Here is an 18,424-nt window from a genome sequence, read left to right as displayed (position 1 = left end):
ACGAGAGAAAGGAAGAGAGAAGGGGAAAGAGAGAGATTTGGAAGGAGAGAGTACAAAAAACATGGGACACAGCCTAGGGAGGAGGGTGTCAGTGACAGAGAGAGAGGGGGGAGGGGGAGTCAGCAAGAGAGGTGCGCTCATTCGCTCACGAGAGCGAGTGAGAGATAGCGAGAGAGAGAGAGCGAGGGAGAGAGCGTGTGGGCATTTAGTCCTGCCAGAGCACAGTAGTGCAACATCAACGGAGACGGGATAAAGAAGCTCTGTGCGAGGGACAAGGGAAACAGAGGAATACACGTTTGAAGAAAAACAAAGAGGGGATGGAATGAAAAAAAGCATCCTACTGCTGTTGGTTATCCTGTTTCATCCCATTTCTGTTGGAGAATTCCATAAGCAAAGAAACAGAGAAAACACATACATGTGATATATATATAAAATTCCTATACATATATATCAAATTATGCCTGTTTTCACAGAAGCTGCTTTTGGGGAAGGACTGTGTTGAGGTCCCTTGCATAACAATTGGAAGACTGCTTTAATGTGCAGCATTTGGTAAAAACTGTTGCATATTAATGCTTTTTTGCAAATGAGCGTGATAAAAGACCACAAACAACACAAACAGCTTTGCTGCAGTCCCATTTTTGAAGGCTTCTTGAAAACAGGATTTTGCATTGCCTTGTGTTGTCGCCTCTCCAGTTATCCTGCGCTTGGAACAGGCTGGGGAGTTGAGGCTTGGGTGTGTTGCATGGACCGCAGTCCACAGGCTCAGTAATACCTTCCTGTATTCACAGCAGTAACACGGCAGAAAGCCTGCTCTTTAGTTGTGTCTGAAAGAGGGAGAGGTAAGTGAGGAAGACAGAGGCAAGCAGAGAGCAAGAAACAACATAAAGCATCAGAGAGGGATTATGGAGTCGTGGTAAATAAAACGAAGACAAGGAAAACGAGGAAGGGACTACAGTAGAGAAGTGGGACACTACATAGAAATGTAATTACACCACATGCTCAAAAGTGAGCTTCTCATAAATTTAGACGAGGGAGGACTAGACTCCACAGGCTGGGGGGATTGTTCAGCACGCTGCCCTTGTCATTCCCCTATCCCCTGCTTGGTAGCACTTGTGGGGTTGTAGTTGTCTGGCAGCAGAGCTGTATTGGTGACCCCATCCTTTTAGGTTCCCTCTCAGGTGTGGTGTGGAGCCGATCCGACAGCACCAAGAGAAACCCACAACAACAGAGAGTGACTGGACCCCGATCCCTCTAAACCCATTAAGCCAAACTGACACTGACGGAGCGCTGTCGCCTATGGATTTGAATGTGTGTGTGTGTGTGTCTGTGAGAGTGTGTGCATGTGTGTGTGAGCGTGTGGGATAAAGGCTGCCTGCCTCAGGTGCTGAGGACTGCTTTTAAATCTGGACTAAATCATCATTTCAGTTTAGATCTCGTTGGACAATATTGAAGAACTGCAGGCTGTGCTTTCGCTGGAGGGGGTGGAAACAAAAACCCACATACTTTTTTTTTTCTGGCATAATACAATATTGAAGACCAATTGTAGAATAGCATCTAACTGGAATTGCACATCTGGAAAAGAAAGGAATGAGAGCATCATGTTGCACTTAGTAAAGGGATTAAAAATGTCTACAAGAAAAATAACAAAGAATCAAATGAACATTCAGGTGGAGACCAGGCAGTTGCTAGAGGCAAGATAATCTGAGAGGTGAATATCAACAACTAACATATTTATAGATTATGACAAGTGGATTATCTAGACGTTCCAGTGCTTTGCCCTTTCCCCCTCTTCAGCATTGATTAATGCTTGGCAGGGCAATTATCAAAATCTGTGTGTCCCTCTCCTAAATGAAGACGTTTACAGAAAGGAGCTTGGAGCCTTGAGGAATCTGCTTTTCCGCTGGCGCTGTTGGGATTCCAAATCTCTCTGGTTTACAGATAACATTTTTCCTATTGTGGTGAGATTTCTTTTAAATGCCACGGGCCAGTTAATTTCTGGGTGACACCTCCTAAACTGGAGGTGCTCCAGATTTCAGATCACATCTGCTATTGACATTTGGCAGAAAAGGGCGGTATTTTTGCAACGCTGCCAGAACTGTGTGTCTGAGTCTGGGACTGAATCACTGGGGACTCATTTGTGAGGAGCAGGTTGAGATTCGAGGTTAGTTTGTTTCACTTACTTGCTCATCCCCCTTCTTGATGGCAATTTATTACTTCACACTGAGCCTCCTGTACCTGAGTGTCGTAATAACTCTCAGCAAGGTAATTGAAAGCTCTTATTCTTTCAGGCAGCTGCTATGAATATAGGCTAATCCATAAGCTCTCAACTCCTTTTCAAATCTCTAGTGTATGAAATACCGAAAAGGCTATTTTTCCATGTCAATTTTTTTTGGCCAGTAAGAAGCCTGCGTTTCTGAAGTTGGTGTTAAATTGGCCTGAAACAGCTTTGAGACACTTCAGCAACTGAACAGAAGCAGCATCCACAAGTATCAAACATGGCTGCCCATTCTGTGCTCATCTGCCTCGCCTTCAGCTTTCTGCTGGGCTTCACTTCACTGGGCCAGAACTCTAGGGAGGCTGGGGCCGATGCCCAGGCCACCAACCAGACGGCAGCCACCTCTAATTCTCTGGAGGCTACGCTGGCCACTCCGGTAGCGGAGGACCAGACCATCCCAATGATAGGCAGCCGCTGCCGGGGCTACTACGACGTCATGGGCCAATGGGATCCACCGTTCAACTGCAACGCGGGCGTCTACCTGTTCTGCTGCGGCTCCTGTTTTTACCGCTTCTGCTGCCAGTTTAAGGTGCACAGCCTGGAGCAGGAGTCCTGCTCCAACTATGACACACCCGTCTGGGCCAACACCGGCAAGCCGGCAGCCCCCGTCACTGAGGTGCAGGAGGAGCCCGACCGAGACCGCACCCACATGATCGTCTACATCATCTGTGGCGTGGTGGCCATCATGGTGCTGGTGGGCATCTTCACCAAGCTGGGCCTGGAGAAGAGCAGAGGAGGCCAGACAGACATGACCAACTCTAGGTAAGAGAGTAGCAGGGGTCATGGGCCAGTGGGACAGGGTGGCTGGGGGGCAGGGTGGATGTGGTTGTGTTCTTACAAGCGATAATAAGTGTGAACATGGAGTGTTTGCGTAAAGCTATTTGTGGAGAGCCCAGACTATGGCTTCTAGTACACTGTGAGGGAATTCAAGCTGTTTTTTCTGGTGGACTATTGACATGCGCTGGCTGGCGCACTGCCAAGGGCTAATTCTAGTTCAGCGAAAGTGAAGGGAGGGCTGGGTGTGACTGGCCGTACTATTGGTTGTTAAGAATTAGACCACAGGGATGGCGTTAATACAAGTCATTACCGGATCTCTCAATTGGGGGAGGAGGACTTCAACCACACCAGTATTATTATTATTGAGAGAAAAGAGGGCCCAGTCACACCCTCGCAGGCTCTGTTTTATCAGAGGAGACAAGCTGCAGGGCTGAGGGGGTGAGAGAGAGAGACAGGAGCCTCCAATACCCGAGTCATCTGCTGTGTTGATGAGCCCAATGACAAAGGTGGGGGGAAATGGAAAGGCAATCCATTGGAGCGTGAGGCCGGGCAGCCATAATTTCCCCTGATTTATCATAGTGCGCAGGGTTGTTTTTACAAGACTCGATGAAGGCATCCTGCCATCCTACAACAGGCGGGGTGTGGGGGAGGGGGACAGAGAGAGGGGCAGAGGGTGGTATCTTATTGATCAGCAGGGAGAAACCCAATCAGGTCAGTCAGCCAGTTGTCCCAGTCACTGGGCCCATTGATTCACTGAGACCCCAATTTCAAGGTTGTGGGCGGCTAAAACACGCACACAAACATTGTAGATGCCTGGGGATAGTTTTAATTACGTTACTTGAACAAAAACAGACTTTAATAAACTATGACTTTCCAAAGTGTTTTAGCTATACCTGAATGAATCTCTTGAGCCTAAGTTGAAGAGAATAAATTGATGATTTGATATCAGAAAGCGTATGATCATTAGTATGAAACAGGGCCTTTAGATCTGTGATATATTAGAGGGAAGGAGACAGTTGTCTGTGGGAAACTGTCATTCAAGGCCAATCTCTTTAGTTGTGCTGTGAGTGGCTCATCACAGGGGTACTGTATCTGGAATTTGCTTCTCACTCTGTGTGTGTGTGTGGTGCTTGTGTGTGTGTGTGTGTGTGTGTGTGTGTGTGTGTGTGTGTGTGTGTGTGTGTGTGTGTGTGTGTGTGTGTGTGTGTGTGTGTGTGTGTGTGTGTGTGTGTGTGTGTGTGTGTGTGTGTGTGTGTGTGTGTGTGTGCATCCTGCGGTAAAGCTTTCTTACAGCGTAACAGAATATGTCTGGTGTTTGTTGTGCATTCAAAGAGTAATTGATTTTATTTATTCAAAATGCCTTTCAACAGCTGTATGTTATTGAATGCTGTATACTATAGCACAGTATGGATGGGAGATTGAGTAAGATGAGCACACATTTTAAGAACGGTTTTCTGTTATCAGATATTCTATTGTTGAAAGTGTAGTAAACTACCTGTGAAATTGATCATTCATACTTTCTAAGTTGGACATGTTTCTAAGATAGATGTTTCTAAGATAAAGAACGTAAGTGTGATGTACCAGTCAAAAGTGTTATGTCATATGTGTTATGTCATAGTTTTGATGTCTTCACTATTATTCTACAATGTAGAAAATAGTCAAAATAAATAAAAACCCTTGAATGAGTAGGTGTGTCAAAACTTTTGACTGATACTGTACTTGTGTGAGATGTGTTTTTATAGGCCTAGTACTGCTCAGCGTGGGAGAGTTTACCATCACTGTACCACACTGCTTGCAAGACACATATCCCATCATTCCCTCAGTAGTTCTTTCACCATTTTTATTCAAACCTCTTGCGTTTGAACCGCATCCCAGGCCTCCTTGCAGCCCTGTTCTCCTGCACCACGGTTCTCCTGCACCACAGTTCCCCTGCACCACGGTTCCCCTGCACCACGGTTCCCCTGCACCACGGTTCCCCTGCACCACAGTTCCCCTGCACCAGGGTTCCTGAGCGGGTACATGTGTTTGTTTGTTCCCTCATAGCGAGCCTCATAGTCTCCAGCACACATTCAGTGAAATGCTACACAGAGATATAAAACATGCATCATGTCCTTTAATGCGCTGATTCCGGTTCGGGTGGAGAATTATTAATGTGCCAAGCCAACTTCAACTCAGCTAATCTCGTGCATGGCTTAGTCTGATGTGGATGAGCGGGGAGAGAGTGCTTTGCGTTTCCCTCCAGATTCAGATATCGAACTGGAGGGGATTTATGGCCCACACCATTAGCTCCTGACGTTTCTAGCAGGTTGTATGTGCAGCACAGCAGGCTTAGTCCCTCGATGAGGACAAAACATTTCATCGTTTGAAGGGTGAAATATTTCAACTCTGTCTCAAGCTTTAAGAAATGTAATTTCATGTCCTGTGTGCTTACAAGATGATTTTACCTACCAGTGAGTGGCTCACCTGTTTAAATCCTTTACAAAGGCTATTCCATTAATGCGGCTGGATGTTCACCTTGAGCAATTCAGCTTATCCTCAAGGGCACGGCAGCAGCCTGACCCACCAGGACTCTAAACAGCCAATACTTAGAATACTATTCTAACAATTCCCACCACTACTCTTGATCATTCATAGCCAATGGTTGCCTGGCTACCCATCCACATCTCTCTGCCCAACTGATGTTTCTTCTCCACGATGAGTCTGGATTTGCCTCCCTCCCCGACGAATTCTAGAATGCAAACACACTCTGACCGCTTTGATTGGTCCCAGACAACGATGGGTTGGGCCAGAGCCGGCCTACATGATGACATTATCAAATTTGATCCTCTGATTGGTCAGACTTGTTGGAGACGATCCAATCGCTGATTCATTTCTTTTGTACAATGCCCCTCATTTTGAAGTCACACAAATGACTTTAGGATGGAGGTTTTAAACAGAATGTATGTAGTGATCGATAGAGCAGTGGAATTCAATTCTGGGTGAGTCATCAGGCAAAACCAATGCCAGCAGGACAGAAAAAAATATGCAAATATTTGAAAACAGAGAAAAAAATGTGTGGTTGCCTTCAACAATTTAAAAGGACAACTATTGATGTGAAGAATATTCCTCCAGTATAGTCTTCAACAGGGGATTTAACATTATGAATACTGTCACCTCTTTCTCCACAGACGTCCCTGATGCATATGCAAAACAACATTCTATGCCCTATTATTTTCCAATATTTTTATTTTTAAGCACTTAAACACAAAAACCCAAATGAACACTTTGATGCTTTCTCGAACAACAAAATAACGTCCCTCCCGCAGTGCAGAGTCAGACCAAATTCTTTATCTTATGAACCCCCGCATTCGGTGTAGCTGAGCGAAAGAAAGAATCAAACTTATTCCAATTAATAATGCATGGGCGCATGTTTGGAGCCATGCATCGTCTGCGGCTGGCCTTGTTGTCCCTTGGGACTGAGGCCACTGTCCGTCACTTCATGTCAGTCACTGCGCACTGAGTGTACTTTGGTGCTCGATAACGCTCTATTGGAAAATAAGAGACCTTAGACAGTGATTCACTGACAGCCAGGAGCTCGTCTGATTTGTGGATCTACTCAGTGAGGGGTTGAAATATTGTTTCCTGGGGACAAACACTGCCATCCATATAGAGGCTTGAAAACAGAAACTCTACAGAGGAATTCATGCGAGGGCAGAGCCATTATGGCTCTGGTGTGAACACTGTACTCAGAGATGCCAACAGGTGAACGACTTTAGGCTTGAGTGCAAAAACTGGTTCCAGTGAGGAGCAGCCATTCACAGCCTTCTATTTACCTTCTGTGGACACCCACCCGCTCACACATGCACACATGCACACATGCACACACAAACACACGTGTTCATAATAATTGATTCTGTGTGCACTTCATGGAAACATTGGCAATGTACGATTTACAGAAATACACCGTATACCCATGACGACATGGTTGCTAAAATGTATCAGGGATCAACACGCCCTAGAACACCTTCCTAATACTGCGTTGCACCCCACCCCCACTTGCCCTTAGAACAGACTCAATTCGTCAGGGCACGGACTCTACAAGGTGTCGAAAGCGTGCCCATGTTGACTCCAATGCTTCCCACAGTTGTGTCAAGTTGGCTGGATGTCCTTTGGGTGGTGGACCATTCTTGATACACACAGGAAATTGTTGAGCATGAAAAACCCAGCAGGATTGCAGTACTTGACACAAACAGGTGTGCCTGGCACCTACTACCATACCTCGTTCTAAGGCACTTAAATATTTTGTCTTTCCCATTCACCTTCTGAATGGCACACATTGAAGTGTTTTTAACAAGTGACATCAATAAGGTATCATAGCTTTCACCTAGATTCACCTGGTCAGTTTATGTCATGGAAAGAGCAGGTGTTCTTCATGTTTTGTATACTCAGTGTATTTTTAATTACTCAATTAATTACTCCAATCAGAACTGGATAAGAGGCCAACATTGGAATAATATTCAAATCTATTTTTCATGTTCTAGGGAGTTTTTCCTAGCCACCGTACTTCTACACCTGCATTGCTTGCTGTTTGGGGTTTTAGACTGGGTTTCTGTACAGCACTTTGTGACATAAGCTGATGCAGAATAGTTGAGTGAATTATTTTGTAAACATTTACTTAATATGCCACTGAAACCAGCATTTTTCTCATATTCCATTGGTTTTCAAATCAAGGTGATTTTATTGTCAAAAGGCATAATCCTAGTCATGTTAGTAGGGTGGTGTGGAGTTAAACCCCCCCCCCCATTAATAATCACAAAACACACTTTGTCAGTAAATGTTTTTTTAACACTTTCAGTGGATGCCACTAGTTTTGCTCAACTAAAAATGTAACCTGTTTCATCTCGAATGTCTAATTCACTCCAACAAAACCATTGAGATACTTTCATCTACTATTTTGTCATTTAGAAAAATATCCCCTAGGGCAATCAATGCAAGTCAATGGCACGTATACTAGCATTTTTCAAATCATGTCCAAATCAACTATAAGTTACTTACTTGAGTTACACAATCAATTTTGAGATACTTCAGGGTGATTTAGACAGGAAGATCTCACAATAGGTATCATAACCGCCATCGATAAAAGACAATACTGTGCAGCCATCTTCATCGACCTTGCCAAGGCTTTTGACTCTGTCAATCACCATATTCTTATCGGCAGACTCAGTAGCCTCGGTTTTTCGGATGACTGCCTTGCCTGGTTCACCAATTACTTTGCAGACAGAGTTCAGTGTGTCAAATCGGAGGGCATGCTGTCCGGTCCTCTGGCAGTCTCTATGGGGGTGCCACAGGGTTCAATTCTCGGGCCGACTCTTTTCTCTGTATATATCAATGAAGTTGCTCTTGCTGCGGGCGATTCCCTGATCCACCTCTACGCAGACGACACCATTCTATATACTTTCGGCCCGTCATTGGACACTGTGCTATCTAACCTCCAAACAAGCTTCAATGCCATACAACACTCCTTCCGTGGCCTCCAACTGCTCTTAAACGCTAGTAAAACCAAATGCATGCTTTTCAACCCATCGCTGCCTGCACCCGCATGCCCGACTAGCATCACCACCCTGGATGGTTCCGACCTTGAATATGTGGACATCTATAAGTACCTAGGTGTCTGGCTAGACTGCAAACTCTCCTTCCAGACTCATATCAAACATCTCCAATCGAAAATCAAATCAAGAGTCGGCTTTCTATTCCGCAACAAAGCCTCCTTCACTCACGCCGCCAAGCTTACCCTAGTAAAACTGACTATCCTACCGATCCTCGACTTCGGCGATGTCATCTACAAAATGGCTTCCAACACTCTACTCAGCAAACTGGATGCAGTTTATCACAGTGCCATCCGTTTTGTCACTAAAGCACCTTATACCACCCACCACTGTGACTTGTATGCTCTAGTCGGCTGGCCCTCGCTACATATTCGTCGCCAGACCCACTGGCTCCAGGTCATCTACAAGTCCATGCTAGGTAAAGCTCCGCCTCATCTCAGTTCACTGGTCACGATGGCAACACCCATCCGTAGCACGCGCTCCAGTAGGTGTATCTCACTGATCATCCCTAAAGCCAACACCTCATTTGGCCGCCTTTCGTTCTAGTACTCTGCTGCCTGTGACTGGAACGAATTGCAAAAATCGCTGAAGTTGGAGACTTTTATCTCCCTCACCAACTTCAAACAACATCAGCTACATCAGCTACTGATCGCTGCAGCTGTACATAGTCTATTGGTAAATATCCCACCCATTTTCACCTACCTCATCCCCATACTGTTTTTATTTATTTACTTTTCTGCTCTTCTGCACACCAATATCTCTACCTGTATATGACCATCTGATCATTTATCACTCCAGTGTTAATCTGCAAAATTGTAATTATTCGCCTACCTCCTCATGCCTTTTGCACACATTGTATATAGACCCTTTTTTTTCTACTGTGTTATTGACTTGTTAATTGTTTACTCCATGTGTAACTCTGTGTTGTCTGTTCACACTGCTATGCTTTATCTTGGCCACGTCGCAGTTGCAAATGAGAACTTGTTCTCAACTAGCCTACCTGGTTAAATAAAGGTGAAATAAATTTTTTTAAAAATAATAAATTGTGAGGTTTTTAACAGTGAGATGTGCAATGTCATTTTGTTCCAATATTTAATTATTTCATTAAAATAAGATACCTAGACTTAACTTCTAATCCGAAATAAAACTTGTAAAATAGATTTTAACACACTAGTTTTCAGGGGGCGTTTTGCCCTGATAGTGGGGCAAAATGCCCCCTTTCTAAAAAGTTTGAGTTTTTATTGAATAAAAACAAAAAATCTGCTCACTTATTTCCTTGAAATTGTGTGCCTAATATAAATTGTGTGCCTAATATAAATTGTGAGCCTAATATAAATTGTGTGCCTAATATAAATTGTGTGCCTAGTATAAATTGTGTGCCTAATATAAATTGTGTGCCTAGTATAAATTTTGTGCCTAATATAAATTGTGTGCCTATTGTGTGCCTAATATAAATTGTGTGCCTAGTATACACATGTATCTACATCTTACCAAACAAGACAAAATAGACATTTCCTTTAAAGAAAAAATTCTCCCAAAACCACTCCTTCCCTTAATTTACAGTGTCAAATAAAATACTTGAGAGCAATATCTTTTGGAGAAGAAATGTTTAATTTTGGTATTATAAAAAGGTCGGTAGCAACATGGAATAACATTGTTGAAATCTGTAGCATCACAAAGTTGACTACAAAATCCAAAATGCAACGCTCTATTGGATGGCTGGCTAGCAAATATAGCTACACAGAATAATACCAAAGACAATATCAGCATGTAAAGTAGATAGTTAGTTGTAAAGTCACCTAAACAAACTGCACTATAAATTTACGAGTCTACAATCTCACCATGTTCAACCTGCAGATGTGCCTCACAGAGTGGAGACTGACGGCAGCGGCAGATATACTTTTGAGGAGATGGGAAACATTACTAAAAAAATGTAATGTTAAGCCCTGATGTATGCACACAAACTCATATGCCTACACACACACACACACACACACACACACACACACACACACACACACACACACACACACACACACACACACACACACACACACACACACACACACACGCACACACACACACACACACACACACACACACAAAAAACACTTTTGACAGCAGGTGGTCCCGAGGCTTTTCCTTTAGCCTTTCCTGGTATATCACTCCTCACTTCGAATTGTCCTGTCCTTTCACTCCCTTCATCCAATGTCTCTATCCTTTACTCTCGGACCCCTTTCTGGTGGCCCCCTGTGTGCCGTCTGTCGCTCCAGATCAGTTCGGGGGAGCGGTCCGTAAAGCAGTCTGGAGAGATGGGAGAGGCTGCTGCTCCAAAGTGGATTTTGCATTAGGTGTGTCCTGGATACGGTGGGACTGGGACCACCTCCGGGGTGTAGGTAATGAGGGCAGGCAGGGACGCTCAGATGTGCTATGCATTAGTTACAGTCTTTTCCACGCACACACACACACGTGAGCATACAATACAAACCAAATGTGTTATAGTCCAATAAAACTCAAACTGTCTGCTAACACTAATAAGTCCTAGAACACCTAGACACCACAGGAGGCTGGTGGCACCTTGATTGAGGAGAACAGGCTCGTGGTAATGACTGGAAAGGAATAGGTGGAATGGTCTGATTCCATTTGCTTCGTTCCGGACCTTTATTATGAGCTGTTCTCCTCTCAGCAGCCTCCACTGCTAGACACTACACCAAGATTTTATACAGAAACAACCCCAGAACGTTTTATCCCAGGCTTTGTGGGAGTGACATCACTTAGAAGGCCACACCACACCCCAGTGCAGAGCCTCACAGTGAGAGCTGCAGAATACTGAGGACCACAGCTCAACTGTTGCTGCATTATTCCAAAGCTACCTCTCACACACATTATCCTAAAGGCAAACTAACACAGCATAGATAGACGCATACAAGACATGAGGTTTACTAAAACTGTACGACAGCGTGGTTTTGACTTGAATATGAAGGTCAGTAGATAACTCTTGATAGTAGGCTTTTTATTTATGTAACTGGAGACTAACTGCTAAAATACTGTATTTTTCGTTGTGAGACAAGACGTTTGAGTAGATGGGACATGTGCATAGTAACACATAACACTACAGTAATAATTCAGTATAGGCTTTGCAAATAGTGAGGACTACAAACTGCCGCTATGTGTGCGTGTGTGTGTGTGTGTGTGTGTGTGTGTGTGTGTGTGTGCGTGCGTGCGTGCGTGCGTGCGTGTGTGCGTGTATGTGTGTGTGTCTGTGTCTGTGTCTGTGTCTGTGTCTGTGTGTGTGTAGAGAGTGCATATGATTGTGTATACCGGCGGCTGGGACATGCAGTACAGCCCGGGTCCTGTTTTCACTCGACTGGGCCGGGTAATGGGCAAAACCAGGGAGGATTGACACAGTGCCGAAGCCACAGTGACAGAACATCAACAGCTAACTTGTAGCGATTTGTTGGAGCGGACTCAGTACCAAGCACTATCAGAGCCTCAGTCTTTATCGGACCAGCAAACCCCAAACCCATCAGTTTACCCTCCCATCCATCCTCAACCCTCTCTCCATCCTCTCGGTAATCACCTAGGCCTTTATCGTTCACACCATCAGCTAAAGCCTGAAAAACACAGCAGACACAAGAAAAAACAAGAGAGAGATGAGTATCAGTGAAACTCTGCTCGGGCCTCGAGGGGGAAACGGGCAAAGCAGCGTGCTTCTTTATTTTCCTTTCATCTGTTTCTCCCTCCCTTCCCCTCGTTCCCCCTCGTTCCCCCTCATTCCCTCCTCTCCTCCAATGCTCATTCATCCTTAACTCTTCGGTGGTGTTAGGGACGGCAGTGTGACTGAAGGCCTTTCTAAGACCAAATGCCGTGTAAATGGTCGCAATGACAGACCCATTAGGGTTAATTTGCTGTGGTGGAGAGAGACCAAAGACTGACTGACCCCACTGCAGGGAATAACGACCCCGGGGTAGGACCGGCCATGGCTAGATCTGTACACTGGTACTGATTTATCTTTTGTCCACTGTACCACGTTCTCATTTCAAGCTAAATGTACAGAATGAAAGAGGAGCATGGTCTGTAAAGCACACATTGAGAAATATTTTCAGAACTGTAAGTGAAGGGCCCTGTTGAAAACCAAAGCACCTCTCTGCTTCCAGTTACATTACATAGCCTGGGCTTTGACAAAATCTCTCTTTCAACGCCTAAAGCCTCACCTGAATGCGGATGTCCACTCTCAAAAGGCCTTGTGGAGTAACGCCCGTCTGTCTGGTATAATCACACCGGCAGTTTCTCACTTTTTCGCTGGAATGCTGCAGTCATTCATCTTGACTGGGCTAGATTTCCCTCACGATCTCACTCCGATGTTTGCTGAGGCTTTGGTGCACTGTGATTGATGGCCAGGCAAACCCACGGCTGGTGCAGACAACCCCGGTAATCATAGTCTCTCCAGCCGGTCTGGAGACGCTCCGAGAGACGGCCCCTTGTCTCCCAGGGGTCACTTATGTTTGAGGTAGGTTATATCTCTAATATCTCCTATATCAAATGGAGGAGGTCTGGACAATCAAGCGTTGGCATGGGAGATCCAAGTGATTAAAAATAGCACTCAGTTCCATCCAGTGGTGTATCTTATGAGATCCGTGAATGGTGGGCGGAGGCATCTGTTTCTGGGGATTCAGTTTAAAAGGAACTTGATACACTTCTTAGATCCTCAACGTGGTGAAGGGGTCAAAACACTATCTCTCTGATCTTAATCATTCCTTTCATCTGTTTCAGGGCTCTTAATGACGATTAAGACTTCCTTAGTGTGATAATGATTAAATACACTGTGCACCACTGCACCTAAATCCTTAAGCACCTCCTCAATAGTGATGCACGGGTCAACTCAGAACCACAGGGCCCACGGGTTTCAGCAGTGTTCAGGAATGTATTTTTAATCAAGTTTTATATTCTCATACACCTGCAAGATACTTACTAGAAGTACATCCCTTTTCACTTGAAAGATTTGTCATTATCATACTAACTCTACTACCTTGACTCTTTTAATTCAAAATACTATGTAAACACTGCCCTTCGCACTCCATAAACCATGCTGCTTTCAAACTCCGGAAGTTTGAAAGCTGTTGTACAGCTTGTACAGCAAAATTGTACACACAGTGAAGTTCAGCAAAAGTGGTACTGTCAATACTGTTATGCATACTAATGACTCTGCGGTCATATCAATGTAGCCAATGACAGTGTCACAATGACGCAACAGTCAGATCAATGACAGAGGGTTCCCACACTGATAGCTACTGTATGAGTGTGAGTGTGAGTGTGAGTGTGAGTGTGAGAGAGAGAGAGAGAGAGAGAGAGAGAGAGAGAGAGAGAGAGAGAGAGAGGCGATGTGCCCTTGAGCTAGACACAGGACACAATAGAATACTCCCATTGGCCCAGTGAAAAATAAGAAGTCAATGAGAAGTGACATGAAAACTAAGATTCTGCATGTGGAGTAGATGACCAAGTACAACTACACCACCGACCACATCCCCCACACCCCAACAGCACCATGGCCAACCCCATTGTACATACATATGCTTCTGTTTGATCCTTAAATGGAAGAGCGAGTAGAGATACTGTGTTACATAGCATGGGACTTGGATCTAGAGAGGACTAGATAGAGAGAGAAGGGAATAGAACGAGGGAGAGGGAGAGATGACAGGACATAAGTCATTTGATCACTCTGTTGCAAGAGAACATGTCAACTTGTAGTGTATTTGAGGTTTAAAAAGGCTTCTGAAGTTTGTAATTTCCACTTTCAAATTTCAGACTTGATTCTCCCTTTACGAAAAATGTATTAACCTCTACAAAAAAATGTCCATTCATTATAATCCACATAATAATTCACATTTCCTGTTACTGCAGGATTGTTTTCCTGCTGTAGCAAACTGGCTGAAATTAAGATCCTACATCTGTATGAGAGATCAAGCCCAGAGGACATCTCCTCCTCCTCCCTCTCCTCCTCATCCTCCTCTTCCTTCCTCTCTTTGGCAAAGCTAAAGCACATGCTTTTTGATTTACAAAGAGTTGTTGTGTGTCTTGTGTCCTTTGCTGCCGGCTCTCAATGTGACTAACCCCCTCCTCTCCCCCATCGCCCTCAACCCCTCCTACCCTCACCCCCTTTCTACCCAGATCCCCCTTACGTTCACAAGGCATCAAAAAGAATGTGAGTCACCCTGACATGTGTTGGGGGGCATTCGCATTCGGAGCACATAGATCTGTCCTCCGCAGAAAATGAGGAGGACTGCTCTGTCTCTGTCTCTATCTCTATCTCTGTCTCTGTCTCTGTCTCTGTCTCTGTCTCTGTCTCTGGCAGTGGGAGACTTTTCAAAAAATCCCTCTGTCTTCCACACCACCCTGTTCACACACTTCTGAGAGCCGTCCTCCTCTAGATGCAGCAGCCTTCAATTCAAAACCAATCCTTGGTTTCTGGCAGGTGCAAAGACTGTACAAGTCTGTACGAAAACAGGAAGTGTCTGTTGTGTGGCTCGACAGACATGATCGTTTTCTTCTCTCATCCCAGTGCATTCCATCTGCTCCAAATACTCTCGCCACCACAAACATGAGCAGACAATCCTGTGGCACGTGTAAAAACAACAAGTCCCTCCTTCCCCTCCCCTTTTGAGTGGCTCTTTTTCCCCTCTCTTGTCTGATGTAGCGTGTCTCTTTGCTTCCTCCCAAAACTCTTTCTGACGTCTGCAGCCCTGAAGAGCGATGAGTGTATGATGTGCTCACTTAGTTTGACACGGGGGCAAACACAAAAACACGCAGGAAGAAAAACACACAACACTAAATCACTGGACAACTTGCGTACACAGTCGTCACAAGAACATTATTAAAGCGCACGCACGCACACACACACACACACCGAAAATACAAATACACCAGGTCTCCTCAGCAAACAGATGGATGCTCTGCATTACAGCAGGTCACTAGACCAAAGCATATGAACTGCTCCTCTGCCAGCGGTGCTGTTTCATTTAACCACTGCTCTAACCGTGATCCCTCGCTCCGTGTGACGCAGAGCACTTGACAATTGTGTATGCGCTGTCTGTGCCGCCGTGACACGCTGGGCTGGCCACCTCTTTATGAGCTTGGGGACCGTTGGCCCAAATTGACTCTGTCTGGCTTGGCTGGACTGGCCTCGGCCCAGTTTGGTTTAGCTGTCTGTAAGTGTGTTTCTGTTTGGTTGAATATTTGGGTGTGGGTGTGAGAGGGTGTGTGAGCTGACCCTGGCTACGCAGAGTTGTGTTTGGGTAAACAGCGGGACAGCCCTGCGAGAAGACTGCATAAAGGAGTATTGATTGTGAGTGGGAGATGTCAGCATGCTGCGGGAGGGACTAGCCATAAATCCCCTTAATGACGGGATACGTTATCAACGGCTTAGCAGGTGGGACAGTCATCACTTAGAGGAAGAGAGGCAGAGAGAAAGGAAGGAGAGAGAAAGATAAGAAATGAAAGAACGAGGGATAATATGAAAGAGATGGAGTGAGAAAGAGAGGGACAAGGAGATGAAAAGGGAATGGCAGAGAGAGAGAGAGAGAGAGAAGGACAGAGAGAGTGCGTGCGAGAGAGAGAGAGATAGATATAGAGGAAGGGGTGTCCTCTGGGATATTTGACACAAACAGACAGAGTGAGTGGGGGAGTACGGTAAAGCTGGTTCAGCCCCATTAGCAGGATATTGTATATTAGCGTTTTAAAGCACTAACGTGATTGCTTTATGATCTCCTGGCTGTGAGTGGCCATGCCTGCCATAGAACAAAATGTACCGGCTGCCTTCACACATCTTGACTTTAAGCGGTGCTTGTTAAATGTATGTTTTATAGTATACAGTAGATGCCAGTACACAAAATATGTGCGCAAAATGTAGGAATGCAGGTACGCGTATGTCTAACTCTTTAAAGATGCTACAGTTTGCCTCCACATCTGTCTAAAACTATGTCTTTGTGTGCCTCTGTAGAAATGAACAACCTTTTAAGCCAGTGTATGTTTCTGTGTGTAAAAGGCCAAATCTGTGAGTGTGTGTTTGTCTGTGAGTGAGCGTGGACCAAGAATGTCCTCTGTGTGTGTGTGTGTGTGTGTGTGTGTGTGTGTGTGTGTGTGTGTGTGTGTGTGTGTGTGTGCGTGTGCGTGTGCGTGTGTGTGTGTGTGTGTGTGAATCAGAGGCCAGTTTGTCATGTTGCTGCTCCAGAGGCCTGATCCAAGCTGACAGGTGAAGCTGAGCGCAGCTAAACAGCACACGTAACAGGGAAGGAGGGAGAGAGAGAGCATGATAAAGGGAGAGAGAGGGAGGGTCTGTGGGAACTTGGAGATTAACTATAGAGGGAGATAGAGGTTAATTGGCATTTTATCAGAGGTTACTGGTGGATGTTCATTTTTCATGGCTACATTTTCTCTCCTGTGGCGTTCTGTTATTGTCTCTTTAAACTCATTTGTCAAGGCATGAATATTATTGCCATGCCAATCAGTTACTATGAGGGGAATGGAGTCACACAGAGGACGGATACTCAATTTAATTGCTGAATGACTGTAGCATACCGATACAGTCAGTGAACATAGCTCAAGGACTGCATGGAAGACCAGAGTGTGGAGAGAGAGTGTGGAGAGAGAGAGAGTGGAGAGAGAGAGAAGGTTGGACAGGTTGATAAATTACAGTCATTGATGTGTCCCACCCAGTAGATACACTTTCACTCATGTAGAAAGAGTAGTACAGATAAGGCATGTTTTTGCTATTAGGAAAAATGAGAAGCAACAATTTGATGTGAGTGTAATACGCAATAGGATATTGTCCTGCATTGTCAGAGTATGCTTACACTACTTCTCCCCCTCATATTGGTATTTGGGTGGGTGTATTTGAATAAAAATCATGACATTCTGTATTCTGAGAGTATCCTAACTCTGTACATGCATGGGAATACTCTGATCTTATGTATTGTGAGAGGTATGCCCATCTGTGTGTGTGTGTGTGTGTGGGGGGGTTTGTGTGTGTGGGTTTGTGTGTGTGTGTGTATTCATTAGCATTAATGACTTCATAGGTCTACGGATAGTGTATTTTTGTAAGTGGCACATTGCCAATGTTTGTGTGAAGTGCACACAGAATCAATTATTATGAACACATGTGTTTGTGTGTGCATGTGTGCATGTGTGAGCGGGTTGGTGTCCACAGAAGGTAAATAGAAGATTGCGCATGACTGCTCCACATTGGAACCATTATGGATTTGCACCTGCGCCCATGCTTAAACCCAGTTTCTGCATTGAGGTCTTAAAAGTCATTCATCTGTTTGCATCTCTGAGTACAGTTAAAGATGAAAAATAATACATTATTTCACCTTTATTTAAAAAGGTAGGCAAGTTGAGAACAAGTTCTCATTTACAACTGCGACCTGGCCAAGATAAAGCAAAGCAGTTCAACACATACAACAACACAGAGTTACACATGGAATAAACAAACATGCAGTCACTAGTACAGTAGAAAAAGTCTATATACAGTGTGTGCAAATGAGGTAAGATAAGGGAGTTAAGGCAATAAATAGGCCATGGTGGCGAAGTAATTACAATATAGCAATTAAAACACTGGAATGGTAGATGTGCAGAAGATGAATGTGCATGTAGAGACACTGGGGTTCAAAGGAGCAAGATAAATAAATAAATACTGTATGGGGATGAGGTAGTCGGATGGGCTTTGTACAGGTGCAGTGATCTGTGAGCTGCTCTGACAGCTGGTGCTTAAAGCTGGTGAGGGAGATATGAG

At 44.7% G+C, this 18,424-nt stretch overlaps 1 protein-coding gene across 1 annotated transcript in view; it reads left to right on the top strand.

Annotated features, from left to right (window-relative positions):
- The first annotated feature begins 252 nt into the window (after positions 1-252).
- The window catches only part of LOC118365799 (protein shisa-8-like), an 83,240-nt gene continuing 65,068 nt past the window's right edge, over positions 253-18,424 (top strand). The window contains exon 1 of the mRNA XM_052491074.1: positions 253-3,037. Within this exon, the coding sequence (XP_052347034.1) occupies positions 2,496-3,037 (542 nt within the window). The 5' untranslated portion in view covers positions 253-2,495. The remainder of the gene's footprint in view (positions 3,038-18,424) is intronic.

This window comes from Oncorhynchus keta, chromosome 32 (assembly GCF_023373465.1).
Source record: "Oncorhynchus keta strain PuntledgeMale-10-30-2019 chromosome 32, Oket_V2, whole genome shotgun sequence".
In the NCBI taxonomy this organism is placed as follows: Eukaryota; Metazoa; Chordata; class Actinopteri; order Salmoniformes; family Salmonidae; genus Oncorhynchus; species Oncorhynchus keta.
Note: the sequence above shows the minus strand (reverse complement) of the source record. Positions and strands in the feature narration are given on the sequence as shown.